General features: G+C 29.6%; 1 protein-coding gene across 1 annotated transcript; it reads right to left on the bottom strand.

Annotated features, from left to right (window-relative positions):
* Positions 1-8,957: 8,957 nt before the first annotated feature.
* Positions 8,958-13,477, bottom strand: LOC111919223 (pectin acetylesterase 8). Its single transcript, XM_023914836.3, has 13 exons — positions 13,308-13,477; positions 12,542-12,663; positions 12,340-12,422; positions 12,107-12,236; positions 11,085-11,164; positions 10,884-10,970; positions 10,660-10,784; positions 10,503-10,563; positions 10,356-10,409; positions 10,173-10,250; positions 9,978-10,083; positions 9,248-9,396; positions 8,958-9,165 (listed from the first exon to the last, which is right to left on the bottom strand). The coding sequence occupies exons 2-13, from the start codon at positions 12,660-12,662 to the stop codon at positions 9,058-9,060; spliced, it is 1,182 nt and encodes a 393-aa protein (XP_023770604.1). The 5' UTR covers position 12,663; positions 13,308-13,477; the 3' UTR covers positions 8,958-9,057.
* Positions 13,478-15,495: the final 2,018 nt, after the last annotated feature.

Raw genomic sequence — 15,495 nt, 5'->3', positions numbered from 1 at the left:
AAATTTGTGACATGGTATATTCTTTTTAAAAATTAATAACATGGAAAATACAACAAAACAAAACATGTCCTATTACAATAACTAAAAAAATAGGCAGAGTGAATTATTGAAATCGTCCCTATGGTTTGATCAAAATTACTCGTTTGGTCCCTAACATTTTTTTTGAATTCGGATCCTCCCTATGGTTTGATTTTGTTGCATTTTTCGTCCCTATAGTTTGCTCAAAATTGCACGTTTGGTCTCTAACTTTATATATGTAAAGGATGAAAAACGCAAGAAAATCAAACCATAGGGACGATCCGAGTACAAAAATAATTAAACGTGTAATTTTTACTAAACCATAAGAACGTTTTCAATAATTTACTCAAATATGTGGGTTTTCTTAGGTCACTTCATTGGCACCTGCATCCATCAAGATAGGAAATCGGTGGGAATCATTAAAGTTGGAAATGTGGAGATAGATGGGGGCAAAGGAACCTTTCCTTTTTTTTTTTTAAGTAAAATAAGAATTCGGGATATGGTTTTACCGTTTTAAGGAATGGGATTAGGATGTGGTTGACAAAACTAGGTGTAATTGTAGATTTCATTTATTATATGAATATTTGATAAATGTAGCTGAAATTTTTTAAAATATGTAAAATTACCTAAAAAAAATACAATTAAAAGAGATTATGTTAATCTTTTTTAGAAAGAGATTATGTTAATTTTATTAAAGGTAATTATGAAAATTAATTAAAAAAGTTTAAAAATTCTTTTTAAATGATACATGATATAGTTTTTAGACTTTGAGTTTTATTTATTTATTTATTTATTATTATTTAGACTAAAAGCTAAAATATTTTAATCTGAAACGAAGCTTTATGTTTAAAGCTAGGAGCTATAAAATTCCAAAAGTCGATTGCCAAACACGAATCCAATCAACTAGATTAGATAGGTTTAAGTAATATTCCAATATGAGATTTTTTTAATGTTTTAAAAACCGATTTGAACCGACCGGTTGAACCAATTGAACCTGAGGAAATGAGTGGTTTAATTAATACCGGTTTTATGCTTCTTTTTAAATCGGAACGAACCGACCGCTTTTTACAAAAACCTAGTTGAACCGGTTAAATTAAACTGGTTGAACCGGTTAAATTTAATAAAAACACATGAAAATGAATTATTTTATTTTATAAACTTTAGTGATGTTTTTCATATCTATTTAGTTTTCTCGGAATAAAAACATATGGTAAATATTATGAAGTTTTTTGATCCTTTAATTTGTATTTATCTAAAACTATATTTTGTTTCGGTATTATACTTATATTTTTCTTTTTAATGTACGTGGATTGATATAAGACTTATGATTATATGTTTGTTTTAATGTATTTGGATTAACCTACAACTTGTTTTTATGTATTATTTTAATGTTTGAACTTATGGACGTCAAATTCTTGATTTATGTATATATATGTATGTAGGAAAAAAGGTTAAGAGATGAAAATTATAGAAACCGGTTTACCCGACAGTCGAACCAACTAAACCGGTTGAAACTGGAACCGATCACCATAACGGTTAAAAAAAACAGTTTTTAAAACATTGGATCATTTACTAATTTTGGAAAATTCCAATTCTAAATCCGATTTTTTTGATGTAGTAGAAAAACATCAATTTTATCCATCATTTCTTTATATAGTTTATAGTTGTGGATACAATAAATTAAGGAAGTTGGATACAATAAATTAGAGGCTTCCTAAGTAAGGTTTTGACCTCATAAATTTTTTTTGAACGACAAAGAGGAAAAATGTATTAAAGAAAGCCAGCATGAAGCTGGGCAAAACAGTACATACAAAAAATTGAATTATAATGGAAATTTGAAATGAACTAAACTAGATTAACTAATGATGAACTAGAGATTTGTATTGTGACCCAAAACTCATGACTAAACTGGAATTCACCAAATGGGAACTACTATGTCTGAGGTATCTTCAACCTTTGAATGAGGCAACACCAATAGGGCATTACGGGCAAAATATCAGGGCTTCAGTCCAGTGCTTCAGTCCATAAATCTAGAGCCTCCATGAGGGGGACCCCTATCAACAGTAAGCTCTAAGCTACATAGTACTCCTCTGGGAAAATGAGATGCATCCAATATTTGGCAGACATATTCGAGGCCGTCTTCAAGAAGATTCTCCAAGGGGGCATATTCGAATATTAATGGGATTTATGCAGCATAAACCAAGAAGTGTCCAATTGTGAGGCCCTGCGAAAAGAAACAGATCGAAAGAGAGAGAAAAACACACACCAACAGAAAATTCACCCCCCACCCAGATTTATAACACCAAACACATGAAAGAAACACGAAAAAAATGCCAAGCACAATTATGTTCCTAAAAAGATAGCTACCCAAGAGAAAGAAAAACACACGCCAAACACACACTTAACTGCAACTTGGCATTACTCCAAGACACCAATTAATATTGACACAAAATGCCCCAACCCCCCTCCCCCCATGAACATTACAGCAGATCAGACTCAAGGGTTGGATTGCAACACCATTCTAACCATCTGAGCTTTTTAGATTTATGCCTAGCATTTATCCATAAATATGATAGGGTCTGGATTTCATCTGCGAGACCAGAAGGTGAGATGTGTATGTCTGAATGAGCCAGCTTGTTCCTATATTTCCAGATGACCCAGATAAAGACCAAGGATACAGCTTCGTGGAACACTCCTAGATCTTTTTTAGGTGGAAGGTTATGTTGGATTAGTGTCTAAGGCTGTAACTATATTTGGTAAGTACTTGACCCGATTATGCATGGTCCTTTTGGGTTGCCTTCACCATAGCAACTTGACAGGGTGATTTAGAGAGAAGATATATTATTATTAATGTATTATAAGAATAATATGTTAAAGGAATAATAATATTATTTGATTAATATAAGTCATAAATTAATTTGGAATTAATTTGGTGACTTAAAGAGATTAATTGAAGTAAGGGGTATAAACTGTCAAATGTGTGATAGTTGTATTTTGAGCTAAGAATCCTTATGGATATAGGGGTGGAAGATTTTAGGGATGTGGGTCACCTAGAAATCGTCCAAGGCTTATCTAGAATGATCTTTGGATTGGTTTGAGGCTAAGTTATCCAATTAGGGTTTAAGGTGAAACCCTAGGAGCTCACAATATAAATAGACCCTTAGGGTTCAAGAAATCGGCCACTCCATGTTTGAGGAAACCCTAGAGCCGATTTCTCACCTCTCTCCTTCTCTCAAATCATCTTCTTGCTAGTTGGTGTTTGTAAGCCATTAGAGGAGTGACATTTGTGACTCTAAGCTCCAAGAAGAAGAAGGTTTTCAAGCAAGTAATTCAAGGTATTATTCTAGATCTGTTTTCATATGTTTTGATTGTTAGTTTATATTAGATCTAGCCATGAGAGTCTTGGATATATTGCATGTTCAATTAGTGAAACCTAGATCCAACCTATAGGGTTGTATGTGCACATAGGAAAGATCTTATGTCTAAAACCCATCAGTGGTATCAGAGACATGATTGGTTTCAATTGAATATGTTTTTTTCTACTATTAATTTCATGTATCTGTGTTTTGTCTCTATGAATAATTGTATATATTTTCGTCTATATGTTTCTATGTGATGTGTTCTAATGTCTAGGTTTTTGCATTTCTTAAGTGATTAATTTATTTGTATTTGATGGTATGTCAGTGTCTTGAAGTTAAACCTGAATTTGAACTTACAAATCCCTAATTCATATGAATTTGTAGCATATACTATTTTGTTATTGCTTCTAAACCATAATTCATTTAACCGTACTAAATTAGGGTGACAATTATTATAGTTTTTGATTTGGATTTGAGGTCTTTCTCTGTTATAAGAAGTTTTTGTATGCTCATCTGATGTATTTCTTATGCTAAGCTTGTGTATTAGAGATTTGTGTATTTGATTGTTGAAAATATTTTTACGTGGAGATCTTAAACTCATCATAATCTAATAGTTTCATTGATTCATTTATTTGATTTATTTAATTTATTATTTTTGCGCTAAAGGTGATGTTTAAGATTGAAAATGCTTCAAAGAATCACAAAGAATCACATACGTTAGAAGTTCATTCTTTTTATATTATTGAATTTGTTAATCGAGACATTGTACTTTTGAAGGAAGCTTTTGTTTCTGAATTTTATTTCTTGCATTTGGTATTGAATTTTCTTGTGTCTGGTGATATTTCTTTCAACCAATATTTTTAATGGACTATCTGTGGCTGGGGGCATTTATGGTATTATACAGGCTGGGCACATCGGATAATTTACTGATTTCAATTCAAGACAAGATAAAATGGGAAGACATGAGTGAATTGGACAAGAAACATAAAAGAGAGAATGAAGAAAGACCGGAAGAAGTCAAGAATGCACTCTCTCAAGGTCAGCACAGTAGCACTATTCCTTTTAATTTTCTTATCCAGGTAAAATATAAGATAAGGTCTTGATAATATTTCTGTTGTGTCTGAGTTCTGAAATGAATAGTTTTTCTTTGGGGGGGGTGGGAGGGGGGTGGGGGTGGGGGGAGATGGAAGAGTGAAAATAGGAATAATTTGTTTTTGGATATTTTTGTCAATATGTGTTACTTACATGTGGCAGAAGTTACAAACTGAATTCCAATAAACAAATTTTTGGTTATCTATCATTAGATAGTTTTAATTGTTTCACAAATATAAATGAATGTCTGGATTACAATTTTTTAAAAATCCAATAAGTCATTTTTTTATAATACACTCAAGCTTATTTCACTACATTTAAGAATTGACCAAAATATCCTTTTAACATAATAAAAACTTTTCGTTCCTATGCTTCCAGACAAGAAAAACTCGCAACAGCCTCCCTTCTTCTCTCGTCGCCTCCTCAGGCGATTCCCGATTACCTATCGTCGATAGCTCGCCGCTGACTTTTATCGCTGGATACCGTCACACCCAACAACACCGGAGACCGTTGCATACCACAGATTCTATTCGATTCAGGTGCGATTTTCTTCATCCGGCTTTCATTTAACTGTGCCTGCTCTAGATTTTCCTTTTCCCCTGATTTCATATTGAAATCGAAATCATATGTGTTTGTTGTAATCGAAATTTGTATGATGTCTACAAATTTTAGATGTATGCATTACTGTTTTTGTTCAACTGCATTCAATTGCATGCTCTCGATTTTTCTTTTCCCCCTGATTTCAGTAATCGAAATCATATGTGTTTATTGCCTGTTGTCACTGCAATGGTTATTGTAAATGCATATCAACGTGGTGTCAGGGTTCTTATGAATGTTGATAGCTTTGGTGTTGTTGGAGATGGAGTTTCTGATGACACAAAGGTGAATATACATATATAGTCTTTCTTGTGTGTATTGATGGAGTCATTAAGGGGATTCTTTTTGTTTTCATGTATGTTGCAGGCCTTTGGAGATGCATGGAAGGAAGCATTTTTTACATATTGCATTCACAGGAAGCAGTGCAATATATAATGATATATGCATGAGAACTCAACTGTAAAATGGAAGAACAAGACTCGGAAGAAGAACAAGGATCTCCATGTGGATATGATTCAAAGTGTCATCCAACAACTCTTCTATCATGTCAATCATAATTGATAATGGTTCATGTTCGAATTTTCTTGAATTTTTTGTATTTTTCTGAATCATGGTGTGACGGTTATAAGTAAATCACATGTATTTCATATGTGAATTACATGTGATTCATATGTAAATCACATATGAATTACATGTGATTCACATATAATTATAAATTACATGTGATTCACATGTAAATCACATAAGAATTACATGTAATTCACACATGATTCATATGTAAATCACATGTAATTGACATATGAATTACGTGTGATTCACATGTAAATCACAAGTGATTCACATATGAATTACATGTAATTCAAATATGAATTACATGTAATTCACATATGAATTACATGTAATTCACATATGATTCACATGTAAATCACATATAAATTACATGTGATTTACATGTAAATCACTAGTGAATCACATATGAATTACATGTGACTTACATGTATATAATATCTAATTCACATATGAATTACATGTGATTCACGTGTAAATCACATGTAATTCATATATGATTCACATATAAATTACATGTAATTTACATATTAATCACATGTAATTCACATGTAAATTACAAGTGAATCACATATCAATTACATGTGACTCACATGTAAATCACAAGTGAATAACATATGAATTACATGTCATTCACATGTAAATCACTAGTGAATCACATATGAATTACGTCAATATGCACACATGCATTTTGTGTGAGTGGTCTTTGTTAATTATTTTTTTTTATCTTTCTTGTGAATTTCACATTTGAATCTTAAAATATACAATCACATGTGAATATTCATATTATATAATCACATTTGAATCTTACATGATATAATCACATGTGAATCTTACATGATATATACTTGCGTATTTTTCTAAGTGTTCTTGCATTAATCAAATATTTTTTTTTGTAAATTTTCTTGTAGGTTTTGAAGAATTTGTTGAAAATATTGAAGAGGTGAAAAGTGATAAATTGAAGAAAATATCGAAATCTTGATATGAAGAAATGATAACACTTTGAATCTTTGTAGTTTTTTTATATTTTATTTTGTTTCGAATAAAATACTTGTATTATGTTTATAGATTGATCAATAAAAATGAGATTTTTTATAATTTACTTACAAATATTATAGTATCAGAAATATGCATATATGCATTTGAAAAAAATATGCATATATACACTTAAAACGTTGATTTTTTTATTAAAAAAAATGCAGTTTTGAAAAAAAAAGCACTTTTTTTTTATAAAAAGCGCAGTTTTTTTTTTTTTTTTTTTTTTTTTTTTTTTTTTTTTTTTTTTTTTTTTTGAAAAAAGTGCAGTTTTTTTGAAAAAAAAAATACAGGGTTCTCAGGAAACTTTGAGTTCTTAACCGATCTCAACCATATATATATATATATATATATATATATATATATATATATATATATATATATATACACACACACGGGAGGGTTCACTTGATATAAAAAAAAAGTAGAGATCTTGAGATTCAACCTCAACCACATATTTCTCATTTTCCGCTCTAATACTCTAGCGTACCGACAAGAATAGCCTACAACAACAACATATGCCTAATCATAAATGATTATATGGCAAAGAGGTATAATCATATAGGATTATACATATATGCCTAATCATAAATGATTATACATATATGCCTAATCATAAATGATTATACATATATGTCTGTTCACAGAGTGAGAAATCATAAATGATTATGACAGTTGGTGGCAGAAAAAGTGGTGGTGACAGATGTGGCTGTGGTATAAGTAACGGAGGTGACTGTGATGGGGTCGACTGATGTTAGAGGTGGTGGTAATGGTGGTAGCGGTGACAGTTATGGTGGTGGGGATGGTGGCGGAGGAGAAAGGAACGGGCGGCACTGTATAATAATTTATTATTATACCAGGCTTGCCGTGTCGGTACACCGGAGAGTTAGAACGACAGATGTGAAATACGTGACTGAGGGTGAATCTTAAAATCTCTATTTTATTTTTAATCTCAACGGAACCTCTCTCTCTCTCTCTCTCTCTCTCTATATATATATATATATATATATATATATATATATATATATATATATATATATATATATATATATATATATATATGTGTGTGTGTGTGTGTGTGTAACAAAAGATATATAGACATACATTTTCACATAAAAATAAAAAAAATATTTCACAGTTACCAAAAAATTTATGTTCATAGATGTACATAATTTCAAGAGGAAGTTATACAATATAAACATATCATATTAACAAAGTTCTTATAAACCTAAGTATGTATATTCCACAATATTAATAATTGGCCTAGCATTATTGATAAGTGATAACGATAAGATTTCAGCAAAGACATTTAACCTAAAACAGAACAATTAAATAATTAGCTAAAATGTTTAAATCGATGTATCCACCACTTCCCAATAATTCATAAAACATGTCACAAGCTTCGACCCTATTAATACTAAAAATTCATAAACTATTTCGAAAGTGACGCACAATTATGCATTCTGTACGATAAAGAGAAACTTTTATTTTATTTTATTGTACTTCTTTTGTTTATTAGAAAACTGATATATTAATGCTTCATTTTCTTTTCTATATTTGACATCCATATCCATCTAACACACGTAAGATAAGATATAGTGAGGTCATATTTGCACATACAAAAAATATTATTACAATTTCTAATGATCTAGAATATTAGTTATAAATCAATGGGAAATCTACAATAAAATAAAAATATTTTGGATTAGTTAGAGTGTAATCCCATTATTTATTTTTTTAAAATAAAAATCTTGATTATCTAATTTTATAAGATCATCTTTCTTTTTTTGTTGAAAAAAAATAAATATGTTTCATTAATTTGGGCGAAGTATAAAATATTCTGGAATTTTCTATTCAAAAAATAAAAATTAGAATTAAATCGAAAACTGACCCAAAATAAGATTTTATCGAGGCATTCCCTAAATCAAATATGCTTTTAACATTTTTTAATCGTTCAATCTTTCTAAACTATTTATCTTTTAGTTATTTTTTTTTCAATTTTAATTAATTTTTAATCGGTTATTAAATACAACCTATATATTCATCTACTTTATTCAAAGTATTTTAATACAAATTTACTTATCGTCATTATAAAACATAGTTATCACTATAGACCTTTTGGCTTTTAGCCCCGTTTGTTAAGCAGACAGACATATATACTGTATCTGACATGCATTGAACTCATACCAGGAAAAAGGTGGGACACGTCACACGAGCAGTCCGACTCTCTTGTGTGTGTGGTGTATTTTCATTTCTTTCCATTATAACATCGTACTTATAATGCTATAATTGGGTAGATTTTTAACAATTGATATAATAGGAAAAAAAAAGTATAATGCTATATAATAAACAAATAAAAAAAATACATTGCTATTTCTCAGATATACCCCTACGCAAAAATACGATTGTGGCATGTTTTATCACAAGGGTAAGGACAATCAATTTCTTGAAATGGGTCCCGGTCATAAAACCAGTCACCAACTGCTTCTCCGATTCTCTGCGGTAAGGTATGGACCGGTCAGTGTTCAAGGGTAAAAATGGAAATAAGAAAAGATAGGAGGGAGTGGGGCCCGGTTTACCTTGTTAGCCAACATGGGCGATTTGGTCATTAACCATGTTTCTTGTATTTCGGTTTGGCAATGGGCATAGCATGAGTTTATGAACATTCCTCTTGATGAATTAAGGCTTAAAAATCCATCTAATGCATTCAAGAATTGCAACCTGAATTCTGTCAAAGTGAAATATAAATTCTTTTGAGAGATAAAACAATGGAATAAGAATTTCACGAATTTTAGTTGAATTAAAATTTATTTTGTATTATGTGTATATTTTTTTGTTTTGTGAATAATAAATTCTGTAATTAATTGTTTAATACATAATAATAGTTCTAAGAGTATACCTAGTATTTATATATAATCTACGTGAACACATGTAGAGTTTTGAGTTTTTATTATATTTTATACATCACTTAGCTATAATTAATGAAATTCTTATTTACAAAAATAAAAATTAAACATAATTACAACTCATTACAAAACCAAATAGTTTATCGTTCTCTTTAGAAAATAAAATTGTAATTCAATTACAATTTTACAACCATGAAAATTTTAAAAACTAATTTGTGTCATTAAAACTTAAATAAATAAAAGTCCTAAAACCTTATTTTCATGCATCTCATCAAGATTTGGGTTCCATTAATTTTTTTTTTTCAATAAACCAAACATTGAAATGAAAAAGAATGAAAATGATTAAACTTTATATGATTAAATTATATTATATTATATTATATGAAGTTAATAAAAGAGTGACCTTGAATAATCTCGATTTGATTAGATGAACACATTTCAATATCATGTTTGCAATTATGCCACGTGCCATGTGGATCAGAAATCCCTGGAGCCAATACATTCTTTATCTGTAAAAAATGTAAAACAAAATTTTAATTTTTTTAAATAACCAAAACTTTAAAAAAATATATATATATTCTCAACTTTTTTGCCTAACCTGCCATGAATCATAGGCTGCATTCGTTAAAAAAATCGGTGTTTTTATATATCGTACCATGTTTTCAGGGAAAAAACACTGCAAAAATTAAAAACCACAATTTTTTTTTAGTTTAAATTTTAAAATCAGAAGTATATTTTAAAAAAAAAAAGTTATGAAGATCAGAAGATAAGTCTTTCTTACTAAACTATCTTTCATCTTAGAAGTGCAAGATCGAGGCAAATGCTTAGCCGATCCCTAAACCACGACAAGGGTAAAATGGTAATTTTGAATAGAAATTTAGAAATTCTAGATATATAAAGGGAGAAAGATAAAAAAAAAAAAAAATACATGTGTCTTGACCACATCATCATAAAAGGCTTCAAGGCGTCTTCTTCCAGAAAGATCTTGTCTGTTTATGAAGAATGAATTTTACATTATGAATAAGAAAAGAAAATTAAGATTAAAAATAAAAAAAAGGTTTTTAAGATAATAAATAATATCTTACGAATTAATAAAATATCCAGCATCTGAAAGACATTTGACTTTTGTAGTTTTAGGTAAGAGTGATTTGAATTTATCACAATGTAATATTGATGTCAATCCACCAGCTGAACAGCCTGACAGAATGGCCTGAACGGAATAACAGAACAGGTTGTACTGTGTTTGTAATGGAAAAAGACAAAAATACCCTCGAACAAGTAAAGGAATGATGGGATTATGGGAACATACATTTTGTGCATTACTCATTCCTTTTGATAACAAATCTTCAATAACAACACGGAATATTCTTGCTCCTCTAAAATGAAGATTAGTTTTCTGAAGAAATTTATAAAAATAAAAAGAAAAAGAAAAATGGTGATCCATTATTGAAAAATATAGGAGTTGTAATATTTTTTAAATATTTTTAGCAACATATTTATTTGGACTTACTGAGTTGACTTTTTCCACGTCACCAGTAAAAGATGCTCCATCACAGTATCTCACCTTAATCTTATTCCAGTTATAAAAATCTGGAAGGAAAAATAGAAAAAAAAATGACAGATAATGAAAATGTTTTAAAATATTACTATATGGTAGGGTTAATTACATAAAAGACCCTATATATTGGGAGTTTTTTTTCCCTGGATTAAACCTCAACTTTATTTTTTTTAAATCTCTCACATTTTTCCATTTTTTTTCAAGTTGGCCCTATTAGGAAAAAACCTGATATATAGGGTCTCTAATGTAATTAACAATAAATTAAACGAACAAAATTGAAAAAAATGGAAAATGTAAGGGTTTTTCTAGAGAAAATAAATAAAATGGAGGTTTAATCCAAAAAACCCAATATATAGGGTCTGTAATGTAATTAACCCTAAATTAAAAGTACCAAACTGAAAAAAATGGAAAATGTAAGGGTTTTTGAAGAAAAAAATAAATAAAGCGGAGAATGTAAGGGTAATTTTAGAAAAAATAAATAAAGTGGAGGTTTAATCCAAAAAACCCTATATATCGGATCTTTAATGTAATTAACCCTATATCTTATTAAAGAGAGTAAATTACACAAATGCTCCCTATGGTTTGGGGTTTGCACGTTTGGTTCTTAACTTATTTTTTTTTTAACTCGGAAGGTCCCTACAATTAGTTTTTGTTGTGCGTTTGGTCCCTGTCTTAACTAAAAAGACTATTTTGCTCTTAATTTTTTAATTTATTTAAATAAGATGGGGTAGGTAAGGTAAAGTAAGGTGAGGTGGAAGTGGGGTTGAGGATGTGTTTATTTAAACAAATTAAAAAATCAAGGGAAAAATAGTCTTTTTAGATAAGACAGGGACCAAACACGCAACAAAAACAAACAATACAGATTTTCCGAGTTAAAAAAATAAGTTAAGGACCAAACATGCAAATTACCCCAAACCATAGGGACCATTCGTGTAATTTACTCTATTTAAACATTAAACAAGTTTCTTACTTACCAGGGTTGTATTGAGGCTCATTATGTAAAATCCCTGAAAAAGCAACTTCTTCCACCATTTGCTTAGAGGATCCTAATCGAGTTTTGCTTCGATCAACACAAGTTGTAACATTGTTGCACCATCCTCCTCCCTAATAATAATAATAATAATAATAATAATAATAATAACATGAAGTGTTTAATTAATTCAAATTCTATCCTAATTTTGTGTATCATAGGCAATGAGAGACAAACCTCAATGTGTATTAACCAGTTGTCAATTCCTGTATCATATCCCATGTCCCAATGGTATGCAGGTGGGCTTCCATCCAAACAAACTAAGAAAAAAAATCATAATTTGTTAACCAAAATATGAAAATAATATGTTCAATTGTTCAATTTTTTAGATGATAGAAGAGGTGAAGTATGAATTTGGGATTTAGTTAGTTTAATTTACCAGCTCCTTTTTCCAATGCACTTTCAAGATAAGTGATATCTACATAAAAACCATATGTTTCCAGCACTTTGAGTAAACACACCAGTATTACACATAGCCATTGACATGCCTTTTCATTCATACTGCAAATTGATGAAGAAATATGAGAATATAGTGTAAGATGAGATGTAGATTGCACAAATTAAAGTATAAGATCAATAGATTTGTAGAGACGATATGAAATTTTGGGTCCAAAGTTGAATGATTTTGCTTCGTGTTGAAGATAATACCAATTATATCCATAAAGTGTACACCAACTGAATAAATTAAAGGTGTTGTACATTATGATAAGATTAGAAAAAGTTTGCTGCTAGCTACATTTGTCAGCTAGTATCTTTATCTCCCCTAATTGATAACAAATTGAGTAAAATCTCATGGATAGATCCACACGCAAGCTATGTTTTTGCATATATCTATAATAAATCGATATTTGGATCTTGGTTATAAACCGATTAATCACTGAATTCAAAATTGAGGTTAGTTTTTAAACATGAAGACAACCACAGACGATGCGTGATTAGACTCAAAAGTTGCAGCAATGAGCAAACTATCAATACATTTAAAATGTACGTATTTCCTTGAAAAAGCTTGCTTAATGAACTCGATAAAAAGCTGATTTACATGAACAGACAGCGAAAATTGATTCGATCAACAGTTTTAACGAGGCGAGCGATGAAAAAAAGCAGATTGAAACGATTTTACAGCGCAAATGTGGTGGAATTGATACCTGTGAGAGACGAGAGAAAATGCAGACGATGATATCTGTAGCTGTGAGCCTCTGATTTAGAGAAACTGAAGCAAATTTTCAAAAAGGAAAACAAATTGTCGACTGTTGTTCTTTTTCATTTGGAAAGCTAGGAGTGAAAGGAAGGAAAGCAATAGTAATGGCGGAGTATTTATACTCTACATTTTGCTTCCACCCTTTCCCTTTCAAAGAAAAACAATTAAATATTAAATTTGAAATAATATCGTTACTTTGTAAGGCCATCTCCAATGGGAGTTCAATGGAGGGTTTAATAGGGAGTTTAATATCATTAAACTCAAAATTGTCATTGTGGAAAAGTGACTAGGATTCAATGGAATGGACAGTTCAATCCCCATTGAACTCTATATTCTCTCTCTCCTCTCTCTCTCTCTCTCACACACACACACACATATATATATATATATATATATATATATATATATATATATATATTATTTTTTATTTTAATTTTTTAATTAATGTTAATTTTAATTGTAGTTTTTAATTTTTAATTTCATGCTAATTAATTTTTTTTAAATAATAATAAATAAAAAGAAAATGATAAATAATGTGACAATCCATTAAATTGTATAGAGTTTAATGGAGTGTAGAGTTTAATGGGTAAAGTTGTATAGTAAGTGGAATGTATATGTGTCAATCCATTGAACTCATATGAGTTCAATGCATTGGAGATGGTCTAAGTATTCTATACAGTTTGTCTTTTTAAAATTTTTACGATAAAATACATACGAAATGAACCTACGTTTAATTGTTATTTTGAAAAGGGAATTTTTTTATTATATTTTTAAAGATGACATAAAAATCATCATTTAAAAATTTTGGATCAATGTTATAAAAATTTGTGAGCGCAATCTTTTCTTTCCTATCTAACTAAATGGGTTTTATTAAGAAAAATCTTATTATTTTAGAAATTTTTTGATAAAGTCTTAAATATTTTTTTTAACAGAAAAATCTAATTAGTTTGAAAAAATCATATAATATGTCCTATCCTGCTAAAAAAAAACTTTCATTAATTTAAACAAAATCTTAAATAATCGTGTTTTTTCCAGTAAAAATATTATAATTGACTGCAAATTAATTACTCCACATATGATATGTAAAATATAAAAGCCACATATGATCTGGAAAATATAAAAGCATATATACTTCAAATTCAAATTGAGTAACAAATTAACTCCATATTAGAATCTTGGTTTGTAATTTTTTCTTTATAAAATTATGAGTTGTCCGTTTCAAGGTCCTGCTAAAGTTTAAAATATTATCCTTTGTTTGTGTGATTTTTACAATGTTCTAAAAACTGGTTTGAACCAGCCAGTAGAACAGTTGGACCCAGAAGAGGAGGCAGTTTAACTATCACAATTTTTTTACGTCGATTTCTGAACCGAATTGAACAAACCGGTTATTAAAAAAACCCGGTTGAACTGACCAAAATAAACCGGCTAAACAAAAAAAACAAATGAAAAAGAACTATTTACATAATAACATTTGGTAATTTTTTTAAATCTATTTAATTTTCTCTAAATAAAACATATGATAAATGTTCGAAAGTTTTTTGATGTGTTTGTATTCATCTAAAACTATATTTTGTTTCGTTATTATACTTTATGTTCTTTTCGACATATATTGATTGATGTAAAACACTAAAACTTATGGTTATGTGTTATTTAATGTATTTGGATTCATCTACAACTTATTTATGTGTATTTTTAATGTTTGAACTTGTAAACATCAAATTCATTATTTATATATGTATGTATGTGTAGTAAAATAGGAAAAAACATAAAAAATATAGAAACTGGTTGACCCGGCGGTCAAACCGGAAACTGGTTACCATACCGGTTCAACTAAAAAACCAGTTTTTAAAATATTGGATTTTTGTGTATTTGTGGTTCATGCTTTCTAAAAGCAACTTTATATCTTTCCATTTCTCCAATAAGTATATGCATACATAAAAGTCTACATAAACACGTAACATGGCATGATGGCACTAGTCGCTACACACGCTTTTAACGCCTATAACACTCTTTTTTTAGACCGGTGGGTATCGACTCAATAGTGGCCTCGACATCCTCGACGTACATTGGGCCAACCCCTCGGCTCGGTATCTTGGCTAGGTTTCACCGATGAGGAAGATTGGAATATGTTTATT

The sequence above is a fragment of the Lactuca sativa genome, chromosome 6 (assembly GCF_002870075.4).
Source record: "Lactuca sativa cultivar Salinas chromosome 6, Lsat_Salinas_v11, whole genome shotgun sequence".
Taxonomy (NCBI): Eukaryota; Viridiplantae; Streptophyta; class Magnoliopsida; order Asterales; family Asteraceae; genus Lactuca; species Lactuca sativa.
Note: the sequence above shows the minus strand (reverse complement) of the source record. Positions and strands in the feature narration are given on the sequence as shown.